Genomic DNA, 23,726 nt, shown 5'->3' with positions numbered 1-23,726 from the left:
TCATTTTTTTCTGACTATTTTTGGCGCAAAATTGTCGCAATTGCGCCTACCCTATAAATTGTGCGACTTTCCCTAGCAAGAGCTAGAAAGTCAAAATTTTTTTTCCCGCTTAATTTCCGCAAGTTTTCAGTTTTTACTTGCAGTGGTCGGGAATTTATTAACTGAGACAGTCGCAGTTGCGCAATAAACTGTCGCAACGGCCGTAAAAATTGACTAAATTTACTCCAGCTCCAACATGGAGCAGGAAAAGCTACTGCCGCCCGGGCTACGACATACTTTCTCCCCGCTACCCTCACTGCGCTACCGGGACACTACAGTGATTTATATCCCCCCCCCCCCCCCTCTCACCTGCCAGCGCCACACAACTCCCATCTGTCTGCTGTTGCAAGACTACAAGTCCCAGCATGCCCTTACAGTGAGGACACGCTGGGAGTTGTAGTCTTGTAGCAGCGGGAGCTGAGCGGCACAGGCGGGAGACAAGGGGGGGGGTAGCGGGGAGGCCGTATGAGGAGCCCAGGCGGGAGACAAGGGGGGGGGGGGGGGGTTAGGGGGTAGCGGGGAGGCCGTATGAGGAGCCCGGGTGGCTGCACTGTAATCTCAGCCCGGGCTCCTGGGCTTTGGGTTTGGCTGTCCAGGCATGCTGGGAGTTGTAGTTTTGCAACAGTTGGAGGGCCACAGTTTGCAGACCACTGGTTTGTGGTCTGTAAACTGTAGTCCTCCAGCTGTTGCAAAACTAAACAGCTGAAGGGGACCGGCGAAGACGTTCACTTACCCTTCCGAGGCTCCAGCGACGATCGCTGTCGGAGATAGTCGCGCGGCACTGTCGTGCAGCGCTGGATCCTACGGAAGCCGGTAAGTTGCCCAAGCTTCCCAACCAGGGTGCCTCCAGATGTTGCAAGACTACAGTCCTCCAGCTGTTGCAAAACTAAACAGCTGAAGGGGACCGGCGAAAACGTTCACTTACCCTTCCGAGGCCAAAGGCTGTCTAGGCATGCTGGGAGTTGTAGTCTTGCAACATCTGGAGGCACCCTGGTTGGGAAACACTGGCCTAAAACAGTGTTTCCCAGCCAGGTTGCCTCCAGATGTTGCGAAACTACAAGTCCCAGCATGCCTGGACAGTCAAAGGCTGTCTAGGCATGCTGGGAGTTATAGTTTTGCAACAGCTGGAGGCTCCCTGCTTGGGAAACAGACATAGACAGTAATTTACAGCTCCCAGCAGATCTTTATTACTTTTATATGTAATGATTTGCTTTATCTATATTAGTTATCTACTTATTTTTCTTTGTCACTTTTTCCTATTTTGGATGACATTTTGGTGCCTTTAGAACCAATTACCACGTTTCCATAGAGTTATGGTCTCAACATACAATGGTTTCAACTTACAATGGGCGTCCTGGAACCAATTAATATTGTAACTTGAGGGACCACTGTAGTTATTGAATTATTTAGATGTGGTGAAAAAGCTAAAAAAAAAAATTCAAAAACAAAAGATCCAGAAGGAAACCAGCAGCCAAACCTATTCAGACAGGTGGAAAAAGGAACAGACTATTTTTTCTACTACATGAAGTAAATTTCCCACTTTTGCCTATGTGTGCCAAATTTATTAATGCCGTGCAACAATTTAGTAAATTTGTCGCACAGTCAAAAATGAAGTAGAAAAAAACAGGGTAAAAACCAGACTACATAGTAAAAGATTAGTAAATGCCCCTCATTGTGAGTAACAGCCCGCTTAGTCAATCACTGGCTCCATCCTGACACAAGAATTGCTGCAATCAGTAGGGACAGCAAGCTACTTTCCTTTATTCCTCCTACCTGGAGCATCATCTTAGGGTTGGCTTGATTTATGTTCCTTATGCAGATAAAAGTCCACAAAAGTCTACATTGAGAAAATGTAATGTACTGGGAACTTTATTGTGCTTTTTTTTTTCCACCCTAAGATTTTTAGAAGTGTTCTTGTTGTATTGCCATTCGGCTGGCCAGTGGTTTGCAATTGAGGAGTGTATGAATGGAGAGTTCCGAAAATACAATAACAATAATGGAGATGAGCGTGTCCCAACGAATATGTTAGAGGAAACCATGTTGGCGTTTAGCCACTGGACCTTTGAATACACAAGAGGAGAGCTTTTGGTTCTAGATTTACAAGGTGAGACTTTGCATATAATCTTTCATTCAGTTGTTGAAAAATGTTTTAATTGTTTTGTTTCTTTTTTAAATCAATTGGTGGTTTGCAATCATATTTCAAATTTATGATATTGCAGTAAAGATTTTCTCTAAGGGTATATATTACAGTGAATATTGCAGTTCAAAGTAAAATGGGTATTCCAGTGTTTTATTAAAAACATGGGCTTGGGGGGAAAATTGAAAAATCCCATACTTGCCTGTTCCTGATCCCCTGCAACTCCTGTTCACCTCCTCCGGCCCACTGATTTTTTTTTTTTTTTTCTTTTTGCTTCTGAAACAAGTGGTGGTTGCAGGACTTTACTGCACAGCAAATCACTGGCTGCAGCATTGTCCTGTTTTGGCCAGTGATTGGTTGAGTGGACATGTCCTGCAGCAAGCACTGCTCTCAAAAGCAGGAGAAAGAAAGAAGATGGGACGGAGGGGACCGGACGGAGGCAATGGAAGCTTTGGGGTAAAAGGGCTAGTTAATTGTCTTTTTTTTCTATTTTCTCTTCAGCACCATATCATTTTTATAAAACACTCCCTTTAAATGTAAGACTAGACTTCTTCACTGCAAGACACAGTAAATAAGAGTTGTTATAATAGATGAGATAATTGTTTTGTCTGATTGCAGGAGTTGGAGAAAACCTTACCGACCCATCAGTTATAAAATCTGGAGAAAAAAGGCAAGTTATTAGTTAATCTGTCTTTAATTATGCATATATTTACTATTAGAAATACATGTCCTTCTGTTTAATCTGATGTACTCTGTAAAAAAAAAAAAAAAAAATATTTATACTAACATGACAATATTTCTATAGGTCGTCAGACATGATATTTGGACCAGCAAATCTCGGAGATGATGCTATTAAGAATTTCCGTGCTAAGCACCACTGCAATTCAATCTGCAGAAAGCTTAAGCTTCCAGGTAAACTGCATGTTTACATCACTTATCAACTTAGGACACAGTAGGGCTTTAAAATGTAGATTTTCTGCAGATATATATAAGTACATTCCGCAACAGATTACAGTACAATACACATGTATGTGATTTTACAAATGTCACTCACTGCCATCTAATTTTTAGCATGAAAATTGACCTGCAGGTGCCTGTCAATTTATGGAGTTCCACTGCAGATTTCCCCCTTACAATGAGTGTATGGGAGGGAGTGAATTCTGCTGTAACATCCACATGTAACACTGCATTGTTAGGCCATGTTCACATGGAGGAATTCCGCAATTCAGCACATATTCCATTCGGCAAAGTTTGCTGAACGAAATTTTTAGCAGAATTTTGGAAGAATTCTGTGTACACAGGATTTTGCCTGCAATTCTGCTAAATTTTAAGACAGTGGAATCCTATTGAAGTAAGAGGGCAGTACATATCAAAGAAATTTTTCCACATACCCAGCATACTTGCCTGGCTAAACAATGGTGGAAATACGGAATAGCTTCAGAGAGAATGCTGGCTCCACGTGGCGCAAGATACAAGCAGGAAAAGACCAGGTAAAATCAGGGGTAGTTTATTTCCCAAGATGCAATGTGTTTCGCTACAGACAAGCAGCTTCATCAGGCATAACAAGGAGCATATGGGTAAGTATTTTATAATGGTAGTAATCAACTACATCAGAGGGATGATAAGAACAACCAACCAATAGGCACAAAAGATTGGACATACATAAGAAAGGGGGAGCACTATTATATAAAATTACATATGCAATCATAGCATACATAACCAGATGTATCTGAAAAACACTTGAAATACAAAAACAAAAAATAGGATAAAATATCAATATAAAACTTGAGGCATAATAAGCGATGCGAAAAAAAACTGCCGGGCCAAATGTAAAACCAAAGTAGGGAACAAGGTACAGACAGCAGTGGCGCATCAGTAGCCCAAAAAAGCATATAAAGAAAACGCAAAACAAACATAAAATTATTACAAAAAATACTACAGAAAAAATGTGAATGTATGGCAAGAAATAAGATGTATTGGAAAAATTGTGTGAATGTATGACGAGTTGGAATGTATCGGAAAGAAAATGTATCAAATGTAAATTTTAACGAACATTTTCTATGGTTTTACAATTGTTCATTTTACAATTGTTCATAAAAATGATATATCCTCCTTATGTCTAGTTATCCTTGAAACAGTACCAGAGAATAAACCCAATCGTTTTCAATATCTAATCAACCGTGAGTCCTTTTGGATCTTTAGTACTGCATGGTCTGAATGAGACCATAGAAAATGTTCGTTAAAATTGACATTTGATACATTTTCTTTCCGATACATTCCATCTCTTGTCATACATTCACACAATTTTTCCCATACATCTTGTTTTTTTGCCATACATTCACATATTTTTTCAGTAGTATTTTTTGTAATTTTTGTTACATAGCTACATATCTTTTTTTTTTTTTTAACAAGTTTGGTGTGTTTGTTTTTATATGCTTTTTTGAGCTACTGATGCGCCACTGCCGTCCGTACCTTGTGCCTTACTTTGGTTTAACATTTGGCCCGGCGTTTTTTTTCATATCACTTATCATTATGCCTCAAGTTTTATATTGATATTTAATTTTATCTTATTTTTTTGTTTTTTGTATTTCGATTGTTTTTCTCATACATTCGGTTATGTACGCTATGATTGCATATGTAATTTTATATAATAGTGCTCCCCCTTTTTTATGTATGTTCAACCTTTTGTACCTATTGGTTGGTTGTTCTTATCATCCCTCTGACGTAGTTGATTACTACCATTATAAAATACTTACCCATATGTTCCTTGTTATGCCTGAAGACGCGGCTTGTCTGCAGCGAAACGCGTTGCATCTTGGGAAATAAACTACCCCTGATTTTACCTTTTGTCTCTTCCTGCTTGTATGCTGCACCACGTGGAGCCGGCATTCTCTCTGAAGCTATTTCTTCCAATAAGAGAGACCTGGAGCAGTTTGCAAAGGAAGAGTGGTCCAACATTCTGGCTGAGAGGTGTATTGTGTGTATTGATGGCTATAGGAAGCTACTGATTTCAGTTATTTTTTCCAAAGGGTGTCCAACCAAATATGAAGTTAAGGGTGCCAATTTAGTCCAGACCATTTTTGGAGTTTGGTGTGACATTATGTCCAATTTGCTTTTTTTTCCTCCCTTTTTTGGTTTAGTTCCAATACACACAAAGGTAATAAACATGTGTATAGCAAAACATGTGTTACTGCAATCCTTTTCTGTGAGAAATACTTTCTTTTCTAGAAAAATATCAGGGGGGCCAACATTAACGGCCATGACTGTATGTGATTTTGGATTAAGTGGGGCTGAACTAGCTGTCAGTTTCCCCTTTTAGGGTGCGTTCACACATACAGGATCCTGTGCAGATTTGATGTACAGGATTTGTAACTACAGATTAGAAGCTGTGCTGTCATTTATTTTACATTGAAATCTGCAGCAGAAAATCCTGCACATCAAATCTATATATGTGTGAACGTACCCTTAAAGAGTAGCTATCACTAACATAAATTTCCCTTATCCCCCTCCCCATCTGTCCCTGACACTACCTACGTATATCCCTGTATTTATTTCATTCAAATTTCCCCCTAAAAATACCTTTTTTCAAACATCTTCAGTAGCTCAGAGTTGAGCTGTCTCCGGAGGGCAGGAAGTGGGCGGCCCCGGCCAGTGTGACGTCATCTGAAGCCTGGCCGGAGATCGCTTCCGCCCGTCTTCCTGCAGTGAGAAGAGGCATATGAAGGGGGGCGGGGATATTCATATTTTGCGCCCAGCATCTCCGCTCTCGTCTCCCTCTCTGTCTACAGCATGAGACACTGCAGCACGTGTGCTGCAGTGTGAAAAGGCATATGAAGGGGGGGGGGGGGGCGAGGAGATTCAAATTTTGCGTGCTGCGTGCTAACGAGCGCTGTGCTCGCTCTCTGCCGGTTTCATATACAGGCAGAGAGCGAGCTGTGAACAAGCATTTCGGACCACGCTGCCTGGCCAGCAGTGGTCCGAACGTGCTCAACATAAGGGGGTGAAAATGCTTCCTGAGCCATATAGGGTGACACCTAGTGGCCAGGTTTTATAATGTGAAAAAAAATAAAAGATTTTTTTTTAATTAACATATATTAGAAACCTGTTTTATTTTTGCATAATCTTTATAATAAAAAATATTTACTTTAATGAGAGTACCCATTTAAACTCTTGATCTGTGGTGGGAAAAGTCTACTGTGGGTTGACCTACTCTTAGTTTTTTGGTCATTTAAGGACAGTATATTGCAGAATATTTATTACAGTTGCTCAATCTCTTATGAGTCAATTCTTATTACATTGTGAATATGTTGTACTAATTATAATCTTTAGTAAAACATATTTACATTATAATAATTGATCCATAAGGGTCTGAAATGTAAATCATGCATTGTCAACACAAATAGTGTCCAATAAAAGACAGTGTTCTGATCATACATCATAAAGTCAAACCATAGATGTAATTAAACCATTCAATCATTCACATTGTCAATCTGCTTCAGTCCCAGTCACTGCCCAAGGTAATTACTGCAATATCTTGTAATTATACCCATTGTTGTTGTGTTTTTTTTATTTTTTTTTTATGTTTTTTGTTTCTGGTTGCTCAAGCTTTCATGAATTGACCAATCTTAAATGGTCACTGTTGATTCAAGACATTTCCTTCTATATGATAGCCTAGGGTATTTTCCAAAAGGAAGTATACCCCATCACGTTTTTTTTAATATTTTCTATCTTTTCCTGTAACAGCACTAAATAAATTATATTCTGCTACAAAGTAAGTAGTGAGTGCACAGCCTGTATAACAGTGTTTAATCCCTTAATGGCCAAACCCATTATGACCTTAACCCCTTAAGGACTCAGGGTTTTTCAGTTTTTGCACTTTCATTTTTTCCTCCTTACCTTTTAAAAATCATAACCCTTTCAATTTTCCACCTAAACATCCATATTATGGCTTATTTTTGCGTCACCAATTCTACTTTGCAGTGACATTAGTCATTTTACCCAAAAATTCATGGCAAAACGGAAAAAAAAATCATTGTACGACAAAATGAAGAAAAAACGCCATTTTGTAACTTTTGGGGGCTTCCGTTTCTACGCAGTGCATATTTCGGTAAAAATGACGCCTTATCATTATTCTGTAGGTCCATACGGGTAAAATGAAACCCTACTTATATAGCTTTGATTTTGTCGTTCTTCTGGAAAAAATCATAACTACATGCAGGAAAATTTATATGTTTAAAAATGTCATCTTCTGACCCCTATAACTTTTTTTATTTTTCCACGTACAGGACAGTATGAGGACTCATTTTTTGCGCCGTTATCTGACGTTTTTATCGGTATGATTTTTGTTTTGATCGGACTTTATCACTTTTTATTCATTTTTTAATGGTATAAAAAGTGACCAAAATACGCTTTTTTGGACTTTGGATTTTTTTTTTACGTGTACGCCATTGACCGTGCGGTTTAATTAACGATATATTTTTATAGTTCGGACATTTACGCACGCGGCGATACCACATATGTTTATTTTTATTTACACTGTTTTATTTTTTTTTATGGGAAAAGGGGGGTGATTCAAACTTTTATTAGGGAAGGGGTTAAATGACCTTTATTAACACTTTTTTTTTTTTTTTTACTTTTTTTTTTTTTTGCAGTGTTATAGGTCCCATAGGGACCTATAACACTGCACACACTGATCTCTTACACAGATCACTGGCGTGTAATAACACGCCTGTGATCAGTGTTATCGGCGCTTGACTGCTCCTGCCTGGATCTCAGGCACAGAGCAGTCATTCGTCGATCGGACACGAGGAGGCAGGTAAGGGCCCTCTCGGTGTCCTGTAAGCTGTTCGGGACGCCGGGATTTCACCGCGGTGGTCCCGAACAGCCCGACTGACTAGCTGGGATAGTTTCACTTTCACTTTAGAAGCAGCGGTCAGCTTTGACCGCTGCTTCTAAAGTCTTAATACCGCACATTGCCGCGATCGGCGATGTGTGGTATTAGCCCCGGGTCCCGGCCGTTGATGAGCGCCGGGATCGATGCAATGTGATGCAGGGTCGCAGCGCGACCCCACTTCATATCGCGGGAGCCGGCGCAGGACGTAAATATACGTCCTGCGTCGTTAAGGGGTTAAGGACCAGAGCATTTTTTGCACATCTGACCGGTCACTTTAAGCATTAACTGGGGTGCTTGATTCCAAGATTGTTTTTTCGGGACATATTCTACTTTAACATTGTGGTAAATTTTCGTCGATACTTGCATCATTTCTTGGTGATAAATTCCCAAATTTCATGAAAAATTTAAAAATGTTGCATTTCTCATTCAGCTCCATTGAGGGGACACAGGAACCGTGGGTATATCTTCATGCCACTAGGAGGCTGACACTAGGCATGCAAAAAAGAAGTCGGCCCCTCCCAGCAGGGTATACCCCACCTACTGCCTTAGAGACACTCAGCTTTAGCTTAGTGTCATAGGAAGCAACACGGGCCTGGATTGCTCCAGGCCTGGTCTATTTTGTTATTTTTTAGAGTTAGTGTTTAGATTTTTTCTTATTTTTTGTTTTTTCTAGGTAGGGGCGACAGGAGCATGGCGCTACCTGTTTCCCCACATGCGACTGAACGGCACAGTTCCTTAGACTATGGTCCGTTAACCCTTCCTCATCACCGGCCAGCATCAGGTTTGTACCTTGGGTCTGGGTCGCCTATTGCCTCTGCTCGCCCCGCTTACAGAAGCCTGGCATGATGCAGAAGGCTTAGTCTGGTGAAGACTTCTGGGGAACAGACTTCTAAGGAGGTAAGTATACCTCCATAGTCAGGTGAGTATATTCCCCGGTACCCCTCTCACCCACCCCACTCCACCTAACCTAGGGCCTGTCAGGGGTTAATCATGGGAATCACCTAACCTAGGCCCCTCAAGGGTTAACCATAGGAATGATTCTTTATTCAGGGTTGGAGGGGCTCTTTTATTGTGAGGAGCTTCTTGGGGGGAACTGGGCGCATCTGCGGCATACTTCAATACCGACAGCCGTCCCCACACACGGTGAGGCAGCCGCCGGCTTCTCCGGACGGCATTTGCTGCTGTCCGGTCTGGGACCTACCCGCCTTTCAGTTCCGTGGGCGGTCTCGGCTATTATCTCCTGCAGCCGTCCCCGCAGTGGGAGACTGCTGCCGGCTTCTCAAGCATCAGGGCGGCATGAGCGAGTAGCTCCGCCCCCTTATTCGCGCTCTCTGCGTGTCCAATGACCGCAGCGCTCGCACGGGGAGGGCATGTTCAGCCTATCCGGCGGCAGCGAGGGCACGCCAGGCTTTTCTCAGCCTCTCCTGTGCTAGCGTGCGCGTGTTGACTCCTCCCCTTCGGCATCACGTGACTCCGCTCCGAGTCCAGCACTGCCATCTTCACAGACGCTGCTGCACTCTGCTCCTGTGGGTCTCCCTTCTCGGCTGCGGCATCTCTGCTTATTCAGCCGGCTGTCCTGTATTCCTGAAGCTGCAGGGACGTCAGTCAGGAACCTGGGTGAGCTTGTTCCAGTTTTTCTTCTGTCACTAGTTAGCTGTACTTGGCAATGTCCACCCCCAGCTTTGAACCCGCTTTCAGACAGGCAGCCCCTGCTTTGGTCACTTACTATGCTTGTACAGGGTGTAAGGTTAAATTTTCGGGGGGTTCGGCTGAACCCACTCGTTCTGCCCGCTCTTCCTCACGCCCTACTCCCCCTGCCCAAGATGGCCCTTCGGTGTCTGTGGTCCCTGACCCTGCCCCGGTTTGGGTGTCTCAGACTTCCCCTCGGGAAACAAGTTCGGCGTCTTCGGACCGCCGACGCTCCCACAGGCGCCCATGTTTTTTTTTATCTTGACTCATCTCCTTAAAACAGGCGCCGCTCGCGCTCCAGGTCTCCCGCTCCTAGGCAGCGTTCCCGGTCTCGCGACCGCTCTCCTAGGGGCCGTTCTCGTTCCCTGAACCGCCCTTCCAGATCCCGGTCACCTAGATCGGGAGCCTCCACTCACCGTTCCCGATCTCTGGGTGAACTAGCGGACTCAGACCCGGCTCCGCATTTGGATTCTGAAGAGCTGTCATCCATGTCTGACTTGGTGGACAGCTTGGTGTCTGCAGTCAGGGACACCTTCCATCTACAGGACTCTGGACCTTCGGACCCTGCTCCTGAAGTTTCCTTTACACGTACTTATCGCTCTCCCAAGGTTTTCCATCCTCATAAGGAGTTGTTTGAACTTCTGGAGACCGCCTGAAAGCTTCCGGAGAAGCGCTTCCGAGGCACTAAACGGTTAAAGACTCTGTGTCCATTCCCTCAGGATCTTATCTCTAAATGGACCGTTCAACCATCTGTGGACCCCCCAGTCTCCCGTTTATCCAAAACCACCACTCTACCGTTGGCGAATGCCGCTTCCTTTAGGGATCCCGCGGACAAACTGGTTGAGAATTTGGCCAAATACGCATTTGAGGCAGTGGGATCCTCCCTGCTCCCAGCCTTCTCTTCAACCTGGGCCGCGAAGGCCTTATCGGTGTGGGCTTCTCAGCTTCGTCAAGGGCTGTTGTCCGGGTCCACCCCGGATGATCTGGCTGAGATTGCTCATCAGGTTTCAAACGCAGGTCACTATTTATGCTAGGTTTCATTGGAGTCTGCTCGCTGTCCAGCTGTCGCGTCTGGCAATCTAGTCGCCATTCGTCGCTCTATGTGGCTCAAAGCTTGGAACGCCGATTCGGCTTCCAAGAAATCTCTGACGGAAATGGCCTTTACGGGCAGTCACCTTTTTTTGGAAACGGCTAGACAACATCATTTCCGAGGCTACGGGCGGTAAAAGTTCTTTGCTTCCCCAGAGCAAGGCGTGCCGCCCTGCGGCTCGTGGGGGTTTTCGTAAGTCAACCTCCTTTCGGTCCTTTCGTTCACTGGGCCATGGGCGCCAGGATAAATCGAGCCCCTCACAGAGTAGGCAGGGCCCGTCCTTTAAACTTCGCCCCTCATGGAAGCAGGATAGTCGTTCGAACCAATTTCCCGTTAAATCGGGAACCCGCAAACCTTCCTCGACCTGAAGGGGCGCCCCCACCCGGGACTCCGTCTCGGGTAGGCGGTTGCTTTCTTCTTTTTCGGGACGTCTGGTTGGAGCAAGTCCAGGACTCTTGGGTTCGGGACGTCGTCTCCGACGGTTACCGAATAGAGTTTGCTTCTTTTCCCCGGGATCGTGTTTTTCGATCCCGGCCTTCTCGTTCACCTGCTCTGGCTGCAGGTTTTCATTCTGCCATTCGCACTCTGTTGCAACAGGGTGTCATTGTGCCCGTCCCATCTCAGGACCGTTTCAAGGGATTCTATTCAAACCTCTTCGTTGTCCCCAAAAAGGAGGGTTCAGTCCGTCCGAGTTTGGACCTAAAACTCCTCAATCGACATCTTCGACTTCGCCACTTCCGCATGGAGTCGCTACGGTCGATCGTGGCATCCATGGATCAGGACGAATTCCTGTCTTAGGTGGACATTCGGGATGCGTATCTCCACATCCCGATTTTTCCTCCTCATCAACGTTTTCTACGGTTTGCCGTTCCGCAGGGTCACTTTCAATTTGTGGCTCTGCTCTTCGGCCTGGCTACAGCCCCCAGGGTTTTTACCAAGGTCCTGGCGGCTATCATGGCCATTCTCAGGTCCCGGGGGTGTCTGTCCTTCCTTACCTGGATGACCTGCTTATCAAGGCTCTGTCCCGAATCCAGAACGAGGAGAGTCTCCACATCACCCTGCTGACCCTAACCAGCTTTGGGTGGCTGATCAACGAGGAGAAATCCAACCTTTCTCCCTCCCGGTCTCTGGTCTTTCTGGGCCTCCGGTTCGATACCGGGAGCGACCGAGTTTTCCTCCCTCCGGACAAGCGGAGTGCTCTGCTGTCCGGTGTTCGTCACTTGAGACGCCCGCATCCAGAGCCTGCATGGCAGTACTGGGCAGAATGATGACGGCGGTTCCGTTTGCACAGTTCCGTTGCCGTCCGCTTCAGTGGGCCATTCTGTCTTTCTGGGACGGATCCCCCCTGTCCTTGGATCACCGGATCCGTCTGCCCACCTCGGCTCGCCAGTCTCTTCTTTCGTGGCTCCACTCTCCCCTCCTTCAGAGCGGCCGCTTGTTTCTACCATTGAACTGGCTGGTTCTTACAACGGATGCGAGCCTCCTCGGTTGGGGGGTGTTCTCCTGGACCGGATGGTCCCCTCAGGAAGCCAGGCTTCCTATCAATGTCCTAGAGATCCGGGCAATCTTTCTTTGTCTCCAGCACTGGGAGTCTCTTCTTCGGGGTCGCCCAGTTCGCATTCAGTCGGACAACGCCGTGGCGTATGTAAACCGCCAAGGAGGCACTCGCAGCAGCGCGGCCATGACCGAAGTGTCCAAGATATTGATCTAGGCGGAGCGCATGGTTCCCTCCATATCAGCGATCCACATCCCGGGGGTGGACAACTGGGAAGTGGACTTTCTAAGTCGCTCCTCTCCCGATCCCGGGGAGTGGTCCCTTCACCCGGAGGTGTCAGAGTCCATTTTCCGTCGTTGGGGGACTCCAGACGTGGACCTCTTTGCGCCCCACCTAAATCGACAGGTCCCAACCTTCGTGGCAAAGTCCAGAGATCCTCTGGCTCTGGCCGCGGACGCCCTCGTCATTCCCTGGTCTCGGTTCGCTCTCCCGTACCTGTTTCCGCCACTTCCCCTCCTTTCCCGAGTGCTCAGGAAACTCAAGGCGGAAGGCGTATCTGCCATCCTAGTGGCTCTGGATAGGCCCCGCCGCTCTTGGTACGCCGACGTGGTTCGGCTCGTGGCGAACGTGCCCTTTCGGCTGCCAGATCGCCTCGATCTTTTTTCTCAGGGTCCTCTTTGCCACCCCAATTCACTGCCGCTGCGTTTGACGGCGTGGCGGTTGAAGCCACGGTATTGAAGGCTTGCGGTTTCTCATCTGGGGTTATTCGCACTATGCTCAGGGCGCGTAAACTGTCCTCTGCTAGAATCTACCATAGGACTTGGCGGGCTTATTTTCGGTGGTGTGAGGCCCGCTCTCTTTCCCCGGTTAGTTATTCTCTGCCTACCTTCTGGCGTTTCTGCAGTCGGGTCTTGAAACGCGTTTGGCTCTTAGTTCTCTCAAGGGCCAAGTGTCGGCGCTGTCTATTCTTTTTCAGCGGCCTCTAGCTTCCGACTCATCGATTCGCACTTTCCTTCAAGGGGTAGCTCATGAGATTCCTCCCTACAGGTCTCCTACTCCCCCTTGGGACTTGAATTTGGTCCTGAGTGCCTTGCAATCTGTTCCATTCGAGCCTATCCGCGACATTTCTCTTCGTTTGCTCTCTTGGAAGGTCTCCTTTTTGGTAGCTGTGACCTCGATCCGACGGGTATCGAAATTGGCAGCTCTTTTCAACCTCCTTCCTGATTCTTCATCAAGACAAGGCAGTGCTTCGGCCGGTTCCTTCCTTTCAACCGAAGATGGTTTCGTCTTTTCATCTGAACGAGGATATCATTCTTCCTTCTGCCCTGCTCCGTCTCATCCTAAGGAGCGTTCTATCCACAATCTGGATGTGGTCCGGGCCTTACGAGTTTACCTTTCGGCCACCTCTTCTTTCCGACTGTCTGAGTCGCTGTTTGTCCTTCCGGAGGGCCGACGCAAGGGTTTGCCGGCTTCTAAGGCCACCATCTCCAGGTGGATCCGGTCCGCCATTTCTGAAGCATATCGTTCCAAGGGGAAAGATCCTCCCTTCCGGGTCACGGCTCACTCCACTCGCTCTGGGGGGGGGGGGGGGGCCTCTTCGGTGGTCTTTAACAGGGCTTCGGCCCTACAGGTGTGTAAAGCGGCTACTTGGTCTTCGGTGCACACGTTCACCAAGTTTTACCAAGTGCACACTTCTGCATCCGCCGACGCCTCTTTAGGGCGTAAGGTTATGCAGGCAGCGGTGGCTCTGCCGTCCGCTTGATTCCGGGTTGCATTGTTTTCCCACCCCGGGCTGAATGAGAAAAGGAGATTTTTTACACTTATCGTAAAATCTTTTTCTCAGAAACTCCATTGGGGGACACAGCTCCCACCCAGTGTTTTTAGTTGTGGTCTGTGGTCGGTCGCCTGTCAGTCTGTTGGTTCATTTGTTTTGAAGTGCTCCCTCCGGACTCTGTATTTTTTCGGTTCCTCCTATTGCTTTGGGACTAAAACTGAGTGTCTCTAAGGCAGTAGGTAGGGATTTTGAAAGCAAATTTTGCGGAAATTGTTTTTGGGGGGCATGTTGCGTTTAGGAAGCCCCTATGGTGCCAGAATAGCAAAAAAAAAAAAAACACATGGCACACTATTCAAGGAACGTAACAAGGGGTACAGTGAGCCTCTACACCCCACAGGTGTTTGACAAATTTTCACAAAAGTTGGACATAGTTACATAGTTAGTACGGTCGAAAAAAGACATATGTCCATCAAGTTCAACCAGGGAATTAAGGGGTAGGGGTGTGGCGCGATATTGGGGAAGGGATGGGATTTTATATTTCTTCATAAGCATTAATGTTGTTTTGTTCCATGAATGTATCTAATCCTGTTTTAAAGCTGTTAATTGTTCCTGCGGTGACCAGTTCCTGAGGTAGACCGTTCCATAAATTCACAGTCCTCACAGTAAAGAAGGCGTGTCGCCCCTTGAGACTAAACTTTTTCTTCTCCAGACGGAGGGAGTGCCCCCTCGTCCTTTGGGGGGGTTTAACCTGGAACAGTTTTTCTCCATATTTTTTGTATGGGCCATTAATATACTTATATACGTTTATCATATCCCCCCTTAAACGTCTCTTCTCAAGACTAAACAATTGTAACTCCTTTAATCGCTCCTCATAGCTAAGATGTTCCATGCCCCATATTAGTTTAGTCGCGCGTCTCTGCACCCTTTCCAACTCCGCAGTGTCCCTTTTATGGACAGGTGCCCAAAACTGAACAGCATATTCCAGGTGAGGCCGTACCAATGCTTTATAAAGGGGGAGTATTATGTCCCTGTCCCTTGAGTCCATGCCTCTTTTGATACATGACAATATCCTGCCGGCTTTGGAAGCAGCAGCCTGACATTGCATGCTATTCTGTAGTCTGTGATCTACAAGTACACCCAGATCCTTCTCTACCAGTGACTCTGCCAGTTTAATCCCCCCTAAGACATACGATGCATGCAGGTTATTAGTACCCAGATGCATAACTTTACATTTATCCACATTGAACCTCATTTGCCAAGTGGATGCCCAGACACTTAGTCTATCCAAGTCATCTTGTAACCTATACACATCCTCTATAGACTGTACCGTGCTACAAAGCTTGGTGTCATCTGCAAAGATAGAAACAGAGCTGTTAATACCATCCTCTATATCATTGATAAATAAATTAAACAACAGCGGGCCCAGTACTGAACCTTGGGGTACACCACTAATAACCGGGGACCAATCAGAGTACGAATCATTGACCACCACTCTCTGGGTACGATCCATGAGCCAGTGTTCAATCCAGTTACAAACTAAAATTTCCAAACCCAAAGACCTTAACTTACCTGTCAGACGTCTATGAGGGACAGTATCAAACGCTTTAGCAAAATCCAGAAACACTATATCCACAGCCATTCCTCTTTCAAGGCTTCTACTCACCTCTTCATAAAAGCAAATTAGATTGGTTTGACAACTTCTATCCTTAGTAAACCCATGCTGGCTATCACTTATAATACAATTATCCCCTATGTATTCCTGTATGTAATCCCTTATAAGTCCTTCAAACAATTTACCCACAATGCACGTTAAACTTACCGGTCTATAGTTTCCTGGGGAAGACTTAGAGCCCTTTTTGAAGATTGGCACCACATTCGCCTTGCGCCAGTCCCTTGGCACAATACCAGACACCAGAGAATCTCTAAACGTGTAAATTAATTTTTTTTTCTCACTAAAATGCTGCTGTTACTCCAATTTTTTCCATTTTCACAAGGGATAATAGGAGAAAAAGACCCCAAAATATGTGATGATATTTTTTCTGAGTATGGAGATGCCCAATATGTGGATGTAAAGTGCTCTGTGGGCGAACTAGAATGCTCAGAAGAGAAGGAGCGCCATTTGCTTTTGGAGAGAGAATTTGTTTGGAATGGAAGTCGGGGGCCATGTGTGTTTACAAAGCCCCATGTTACCAGAACAGTGGACCCCCCACATGTGACCCCATTTTGGAAACTACACCCCTCACAGAATTTAATAAGGGGTGCAGTGAGCACCCCTTGGCGTTTGACAGATTTTTGGAACAGTGGGCTGTGCTAATGAAAAATGTAACTTTTTATTTTCACGGACCGCTGTTCCAAAAATCTTTCAGACACCTGTGGGGTGTAAATGCTCACTGTACCCCTTATTACATTCCCTGAGGAGTGTAGTTTCCAAAATGGGGTCACATGTGGGGGGGGGGGGGGGGGTCCGCTGTTCTGGCACGATGGGGGCTTTGTAAACACACATGTCCTTCAATTCCGGACACATTCTTTCTCCAAAATCCCAATGGTGCTCCTTCTCTTCTGAGCATTGTAGTTGGCCCGCAGAGCACTTTACATCCACATATGGGGTATGTTCTTACTCAGAAGAAATGGGGCTACAATTTTTTTGGGGCTTTTTTTTTCCTATTTTCCCTTGTGCAAATTAAAAATGTAGAGTAACACCAGCATTTTAGTGAATTTTTTTTTTTTTTCATTTTCACATCCAACTTTACCGAAAATTCATCAAACACCTGTGGGTTGTTAACCCCTTAAGGACTCAGCATTTTTCAGTTTTTGCATTTTTTTTTCCTCCTTACCTTTTAAAAATCATAACCCTTTCAATTTTCCACCTAAAAATCCATATTATGGCTTATTTTTTGCGCCACCAATTCTACTTTGCATTGACATTAGTCACTTTACCCAAACATCCACGGTGAAATGGGAAAAAAAATCATTGTGCGACAAAATTTAAGAAAAAAAACACTATTTTGGAACTTTTGGGGGCTTCCGTTTCTATGCAGTGCAATTTTCTTTAAAAATGACACCTTATCATTATTCTGTAGGTCCATATGGTTAAAATGATACCCTACTTATATAGGTTTGATTTTGTCATACTTCTGGAAAAAATCATAACTACATGCCGGAAATTTTATATGTTTAAAAATGTCATCTTCTGACCCCTATAACTTTACTTTTCCACATATGGGAATGTTTTTTTTTTTTCTGCGCCGTGATCAGAAGTTTTTTTTATTGGTACCCTTTTTGTTTTGATCGTACTTTTTAATCGATTTTTATTCATTTTATTTTTTTTTTTTGGTGGTATAAAAAGTGACCAAAAATACGCTATTTTGGTCTTTGGAATTTTTTAAGTGTACGCCATTGACTGTGCAGTTCAATTAATTATATATTTTTATAGTTTGGACATTTATGCAAGCGGCGATACCACATATGTTTATATTTTTATTTACATAGGTTTTTTTTATGGGAAAAGGAGGGTGATTCTGACTTAATTAGGGAAGGGGTTAAATCACATTTATTAACACTTTTTTTTTTTTGCAACGTTATAGCCCCCATAGGGGGCTATAACATTGCACACACTGATCTCTTCCACTGTTCACTGTAATGCAGTAGCATGGCATTCATCAGTGTTATCGGCGCTTGACTGCTCCTGCCTGAATCTCAGGCATGGAGCAGTCATTCAGATATCGAACACGCAGAAGGCAGCTAGGGATTCTCCTGGTGTCCTGCAAGCTGTTTGGGATGCCGTGATGTCTATGACCCTGCGGCTTGCAGTGTCGGAGGCCCACCGTGTGCCCCAAATATTTCTACTACACCGGGTGTATCATACTCCCCTCTGCTTGCATAGGATTGGGGTGTGGCCGGATTCCTGCTGTCCCCGTTGTTCCTTGCCCGATGCTCACATGCTTCCTTACACATTTTTGGAATAATGTGGGTCAACTGATTAGCCGGATGTATGGTTGTGCGTTTAGTTTGTCCACTTTTGACATGTGTATTGGGATATCTGGATGGGTTGTGAAGGACGTACATGGGGGTTGGGGGGGGGGGGGATGGGGGAGGTTTCTGTGTGGGTGGGATGGGTTTTCTGGGTTTATTTATTTATTTTTTTCTGTTTTTGTATGTGGTATGTTTTGTTAAAAAAAAAATATATATATATTTCAAAAAAAAATTCTGCCATGCCAGTTAAATAAATAACTAATCTGTAAGTAATGTTAATGCATGAGTCTTTCTGGTTACTGATACAGTGCTTTCCTCTTTTTCTTTAAAGACTTGAAGAGGAATGACTACACTCCTGACAAAGTGATATTTCCTCAGGATGAACCTCCAGAATCATCAACAGATCCTGATGATTCTACCAAAGAGTCCAAAAATTCTATCCGTTTAATGCTATAACTGAAAACCCACATGTGGTTGACATTTCTCAAACCCTCACAATGAGTTGGGTATTGCACATGTGTGCATGCTGCTAGGAGTCTTGATTCTTTTGTTTTATTTAATTTTTTTAACTTCTAAAGTGGAGACCTTACATAAACGGTCCTACCGTGGGCCTAAGCCAGAGTTAGTAAATCCAGGTTTTGGGTAAACTACAATTTCAGAATGCCTTGTTTAATAGCTGGGGAAGTTCATGATGCTTCCTCTGAGGTTTCCACCTGCCCGTGAATACATCAGAGGGTAATGTGTTGATAGCAAACATGAAATGGTGACTTGAGTTTCATTTGTGTATAGTTGCTATATTTTATATATTTCAATTTTACCAGTTTGGTAAAGCCATGATCAGCAGATAATTCTTGTATTTTAGAACATATAGGGAAAATGTCCCTTGAAGTTGCCTTGTAAAGATAAGTGCTTTTCTAGTATACCTTGTCTGCTTCAGAAGTTATCTTCCAAAGACCTCAAACTGTAAAACCTGTATATCAACCGAGAATGTACAAAATCTCTTAATTTTTCAATGTATTTATATGTCTGTACAAAGATCTTTTATTGTTATGTAGTACATGTTTTAATGAATTACTGAAGTGGTTGTAAATAATGAAACAATGCAATGCAACATGGCCAATGAATTGTAATCTAAATATTCCATGTTTTGAGAGAATGTATGTGAAAGCTTTTTCTTTTTTCATTTTCTTTTTTTTTTTAAAGGTACTATATGCAGGTTTTAACTAAAGAACGAATAATAAAGTTCTATACATTTTTACTCTGTAGTGTATCTTATAGATACAATACTTATAAAGGCACGAACAAATTAGCTGTTAAAATTGTTTTATGTTGCTGGGGAAAATGAAATATACTGTATACATTTTATATATCATTTAAATCTTTTAAAAATCTAAAATAAATTTATTCTTCACACAATTTGTTTTTTGTTGTAACCTTCCTTAATCATAAAGTCTTTAATATTTAATACATTATGAATTTAAATACTTGGGGCTTTGGGGACAATAACTGGACGTCACCTTTACGTATGAGAAAGAGGATGTGTGTGCTCTGTTACGATGATGTTTAGATGATGTGGTTAATATTAGCCATATTTTAGCGAGATTAGCCTTGTCTCACCATTTATCATTTGTGACTCAGATGTTTACTGACTTCCTTCCGGATCACAGACAAACCAGTCAATATCTGATTGCTACAATGCAAAATGGCTTAAACAAAATTGGCTCTTCTTAGATAAGCAAAACGTTTCTAGCAGGGTGGTTACATTTAATTTTACATAGATAAGTCATAGCATTCAAAACCACTTGTCTCATTCAGTGTAGGTCCCCCTTATGCTAATAAGTGTCCTGTGCCATCTCACACTGATATTAGTAGCAGATCTTTTAAAGGAGATCACCAGGATAGAAAAATGTATCCCCTCTCTGTGATTGACAGCAGGCGTCGCCTCTCGGCTCAATCTGCTTAGGATCAGTTTTATAGGTGCTCCATTGCTACAGGCTGCAATGGCTTTCTGCAGCACCGGAGCATCGATCAGATGGTCCTGAGCAACAAACAGCAAAGGTAGCCAGTGGTAGCGATGAATACTTTATTCGGATCCCATAAAAACCAGAGAACAGCCAACAAACAACTCAGAGTAAGCGTGGACGCGTTTCGGGTAACAGACGGGCCTGAGGCAGGCAGTATTTTACCGCGGGTGTACCAAATGGCTCCACTGAGCAGCCAGGATCTGATTTTCTACATTTTAAGATTTACGTGCTGCTATCAACTTTGATAGTGATGTCTAAATTGTTATTGCTGGACATTATCCTGATCGGTGATGTCTGGCATTATCTATGGGTCCCGGTTGCTGATCTGGGACCATCCTGCTATGATGCACGCATTTAACTCCTGAGTGGACGCAACTAAACTAAAAAAAGATTGTGTAATCTCATTTTTTTTCCATACCAAAAATACTTGTTTTTTAATTGGTTTGTTTCTTAATTTCAATATATTTTATGGTACATTAACATGTACCATTAAAAAATTATAACTTAAGCTGCAAATAAACAAGTTCTCATACAAGAGGCAGGATGGAAACAACGAAGTTCCTTTTACTGAAAATTGTTGCATTTGGGAGGAGTTAAATCATAAATGATTTTGTATTGCTCTAAACTCCACGTGTTATGTCAAAGCAAATGTCCAAACATCATGGCATCTTTTTAGCTTCCAGTTAGATATAGCAGGACATGGACAGCTTGAATATATACAAGGAATGAAATATATTATGGAAGAATGATTCCACAGGGAAGTGCAGTTCTATCATATGTTTACTGCCTGGAGGAAATGTTTTTTTATGGATAACACCCAACCAACCCCCAAAAAAGTGCACTGTGGTGAATTTAACGGTAGTAGGCCACACCCCCTACGGCTCTCAAGTATGTACAGCACACCATCAAAAATAAAGGGCAAAAAAGTTGTACAAAAAAGCATTTAAGGGGGTATTCCAGCCAAATACATCTTATCCCCTATTCAAAGGATAAGGGGATAAGATTTCTGATTGCAGGGGGGGGCAGCTGCTGGGGACCCCCACGAACTCCAAGCAGCACCCGGCATTCTATGCAGGGCTGCTTCTCCAGTCTCTGTTTCTGGGACTGGAGACATGACGTCATACCACGCCCCCTCCATTCAGGTCTATGGAGAGGGTGCGTAACGGCCGTAATTTAACCAGTTACTCTTCTCCCTGATAGAGGCAGCTTACTCACCACCTGTATATCAAGCTAATATATCAGCATTTTTGCGCCACCAATGATTTTCTAGTGGCCACCATTATAAAGATGAAAGGAAAAATACAGGATGATGTAGGGCTGGGCGGTATGACCAAATGTGTGTATCACGGTATTTTTGTAACTTTTGGCGGTTCCACGGTATATTATCAGCCCAGCGCTGCACTGTCCCCATCGGGGTAAATACTCACATATCACCCGCAAGCGCTGCCCTCCTCATCCTCCTATTTGTTGCGGCCGCCGGCGCTGACACTCTATACTGTGCGGTATCCCTATGCCTGGGCTGCAAAAGGTAAATAAAATAAACTAACGCATGTTCCGACGTCGGCCTTATGCTGGGGACGGAACGTCGGATAACCGTCAGCCAGCTTCTTACATGACAGTGGGCTCAGCCTATCACCAGCCGAGGCGGAACATCGCTGCGGCCGGTGATAGGCTGACGGCTGTCCGACGTTCCCGTCCCCAAGAAGCAAATGAGACCGGTACCGGACCAACGGGAGGGGAGTTAAAGTTTATTTTGTTTTTTTTTTGCAGCCCGGGTATAGGGATACCGCACAGAATAGAGTGTCAGTGCCGGCGGGCACAACAAACAGGAGGACGAGGAGGGCAGCGCTTGCGGGTGACATGTGAGTATTTACCCCGATGGGGACAGCGCAGCGCTGGGCTGATAATTAATTGGGGGGGCGGGGGGGGGGGGGGGCAGAACAGCGCTCACGGGTCACATATGATTAGTTCCCCGATGTGGGGATAGTGCAGCGCTGGGCTGATAATTCATTCATTCCCGAGGGGGATGGGCCAAACTGGTATTGCGGTATGGGTTAATTCATATCATGCAGCACAAAAATGTTGGTATTCGTATGAACCGGTATACCGCCCAGCCCTAGGATGATGTTATATTTTGGGTTTTTCTTTTTAGACAATACATATGGACATTTATTCTCTCCATAGGTCCATTAAAAAAAGACAAAATCACCACACACCCTCAAAAAAAAAAAATATGTATCATTCACCTTACATCTTTCTCTATGTTCAATCCCTTAATGGGAAACCATATTTAGAAAGATTCCACATACTCCACTTTTTTTTTTTTTTTTTTTATCTTTCAGACCTCCCAGTTCCAAGAGCCACTACCTGTTTAAATGTATCTGTATAACATAACAGTAATTTCATTATGGTGCAGATTTTACAAAATAGTGACCTATCTGTTTATGGGACATTATTTATTTCTATAAATGGAAGACTTTTCTTTTTCACCAGTTCCTTAAATTTTAGATTCCTAGCCTTGCTCAGTGCTTCTCTTACTAACCTCAAAGGATGAGCCCTGTTTACATAGGTGACTTTGTTATGCTGCAACCTGTCATTCAAACATCTCATCAGTAATATTATTCCGCCTTAGGCGGATTCTGTGACTGCTGAGCGCCACTTTGGAGGGCTGTTCCAGAGTAGCTGTGAATATTGATTGCATACACAGGGAGTGCCGGTGTGTTTTTGTTTAACTTGCATGAAAGTGATAATTCATAATCATAAATAGTGCAAGTGATAAACAATACATAATTGGGACAATGAATCATGTAATGCATATATAGATGCACCAGTAATTAAATTCAAGTGTATAACACATAAATCATAATAAACCATACAATCAATCAATGAACCTACACATGTTCAAGGTAAATATAAATGTATAATCTATATCCTAGGAGATCACCTGTGTAGCCTGATTAGCAATTACTACATAGCATTCTCCATTAAGTGACTATGACAGGATCTATTGCTGCGTCAAATGTTATGCAGGTATGGCTGAATGGGATACACAGGTGATCTTATAGGATATACACTGCTCAAAAAAAAATAAAGAGAACACTAAGATAACACATCCTAGATCTGAATAAATGAACTAATCGTCTAGATATGGAGTCACACTCAAAATTAAAGTGGAAAACCACACTGCAGGCTGATCCAACTTTGATGTAATGTCCTTAAAACAAGTCAAAATGAGGCTCAGTAGTGTGTGTGGCCTCCATGTGCCCGTATGACATCCCTACAACACCTGGGCATGCTCCTGATGAGGTGGCGGATGGTCTCCTGAGGGATGTCCTCCCAGACCTGGACTAAAGCATCCATCACCTCCTGGACAGTCTGTGGTGCAATGTGGTGTTGGTGGATTGATCGAGACATGATGTCCTAGATTGCTTCCTGAGTGGACAGTGTGATTTCACAGAAGTGTGATTGACTTGGAGTTACATCGTGTTGTTTGTGTTCCCTTAATTTTTTTGAGCAGTGTAGATTAAACATTTAGGTGTAGGTTCAATGATTATCTGCCAGAATCACAGGCATTTCCAATGCCACCAAAGGCTTTTTGTGGTTGTAGTCTTCA

The 23,726-nt window shown here is 43.9% G+C and overlaps 1 protein-coding gene across 1 annotated transcript in view; it reads left to right on the top strand.

Moving 5' to 3' along the window:
* The window catches only part of TRPM7 (transient receptor potential cation channel subfamily M member 7), a 150,775-nt gene extending 130,110 nt beyond the window's left edge, over positions 1 to 20,665 (top strand). Inside the window, exons 36-39 of the mRNA XM_056572202.1 lie at positions 1,938 to 2,143; positions 2,795 to 2,846; positions 2,982 to 3,088; positions 18,421 to 20,665. Of these exons, the coding sequence (XP_056428177.1) occupies positions 1,938 to 2,143; positions 2,795 to 2,846; positions 2,982 to 3,088; positions 18,421 to 18,545 (490 nt within the window). The 3' untranslated portion in view covers positions 18,546 to 20,665. The remainder of the gene's footprint in view (positions 1 to 1,937; positions 2,144 to 2,794; positions 2,847 to 2,981; positions 3,089 to 18,420) is intronic.
* The last annotated feature ends 3,061 nt before the right edge of the window (positions 20,666 to 23,726 follow it).

The sequence above is a fragment of the Hyla sarda genome, chromosome 4 (assembly GCF_029499605.1).
Source record: "Hyla sarda isolate aHylSar1 chromosome 4, aHylSar1.hap1, whole genome shotgun sequence".
NCBI classification, from domain to species: domain Eukaryota; kingdom Metazoa; phylum Chordata; class Amphibia; order Anura; family Hylidae; genus Hyla; species Hyla sarda.
Note: the sequence above shows the minus strand (reverse complement) of the source record. Positions and strands in the feature narration are given on the sequence as shown.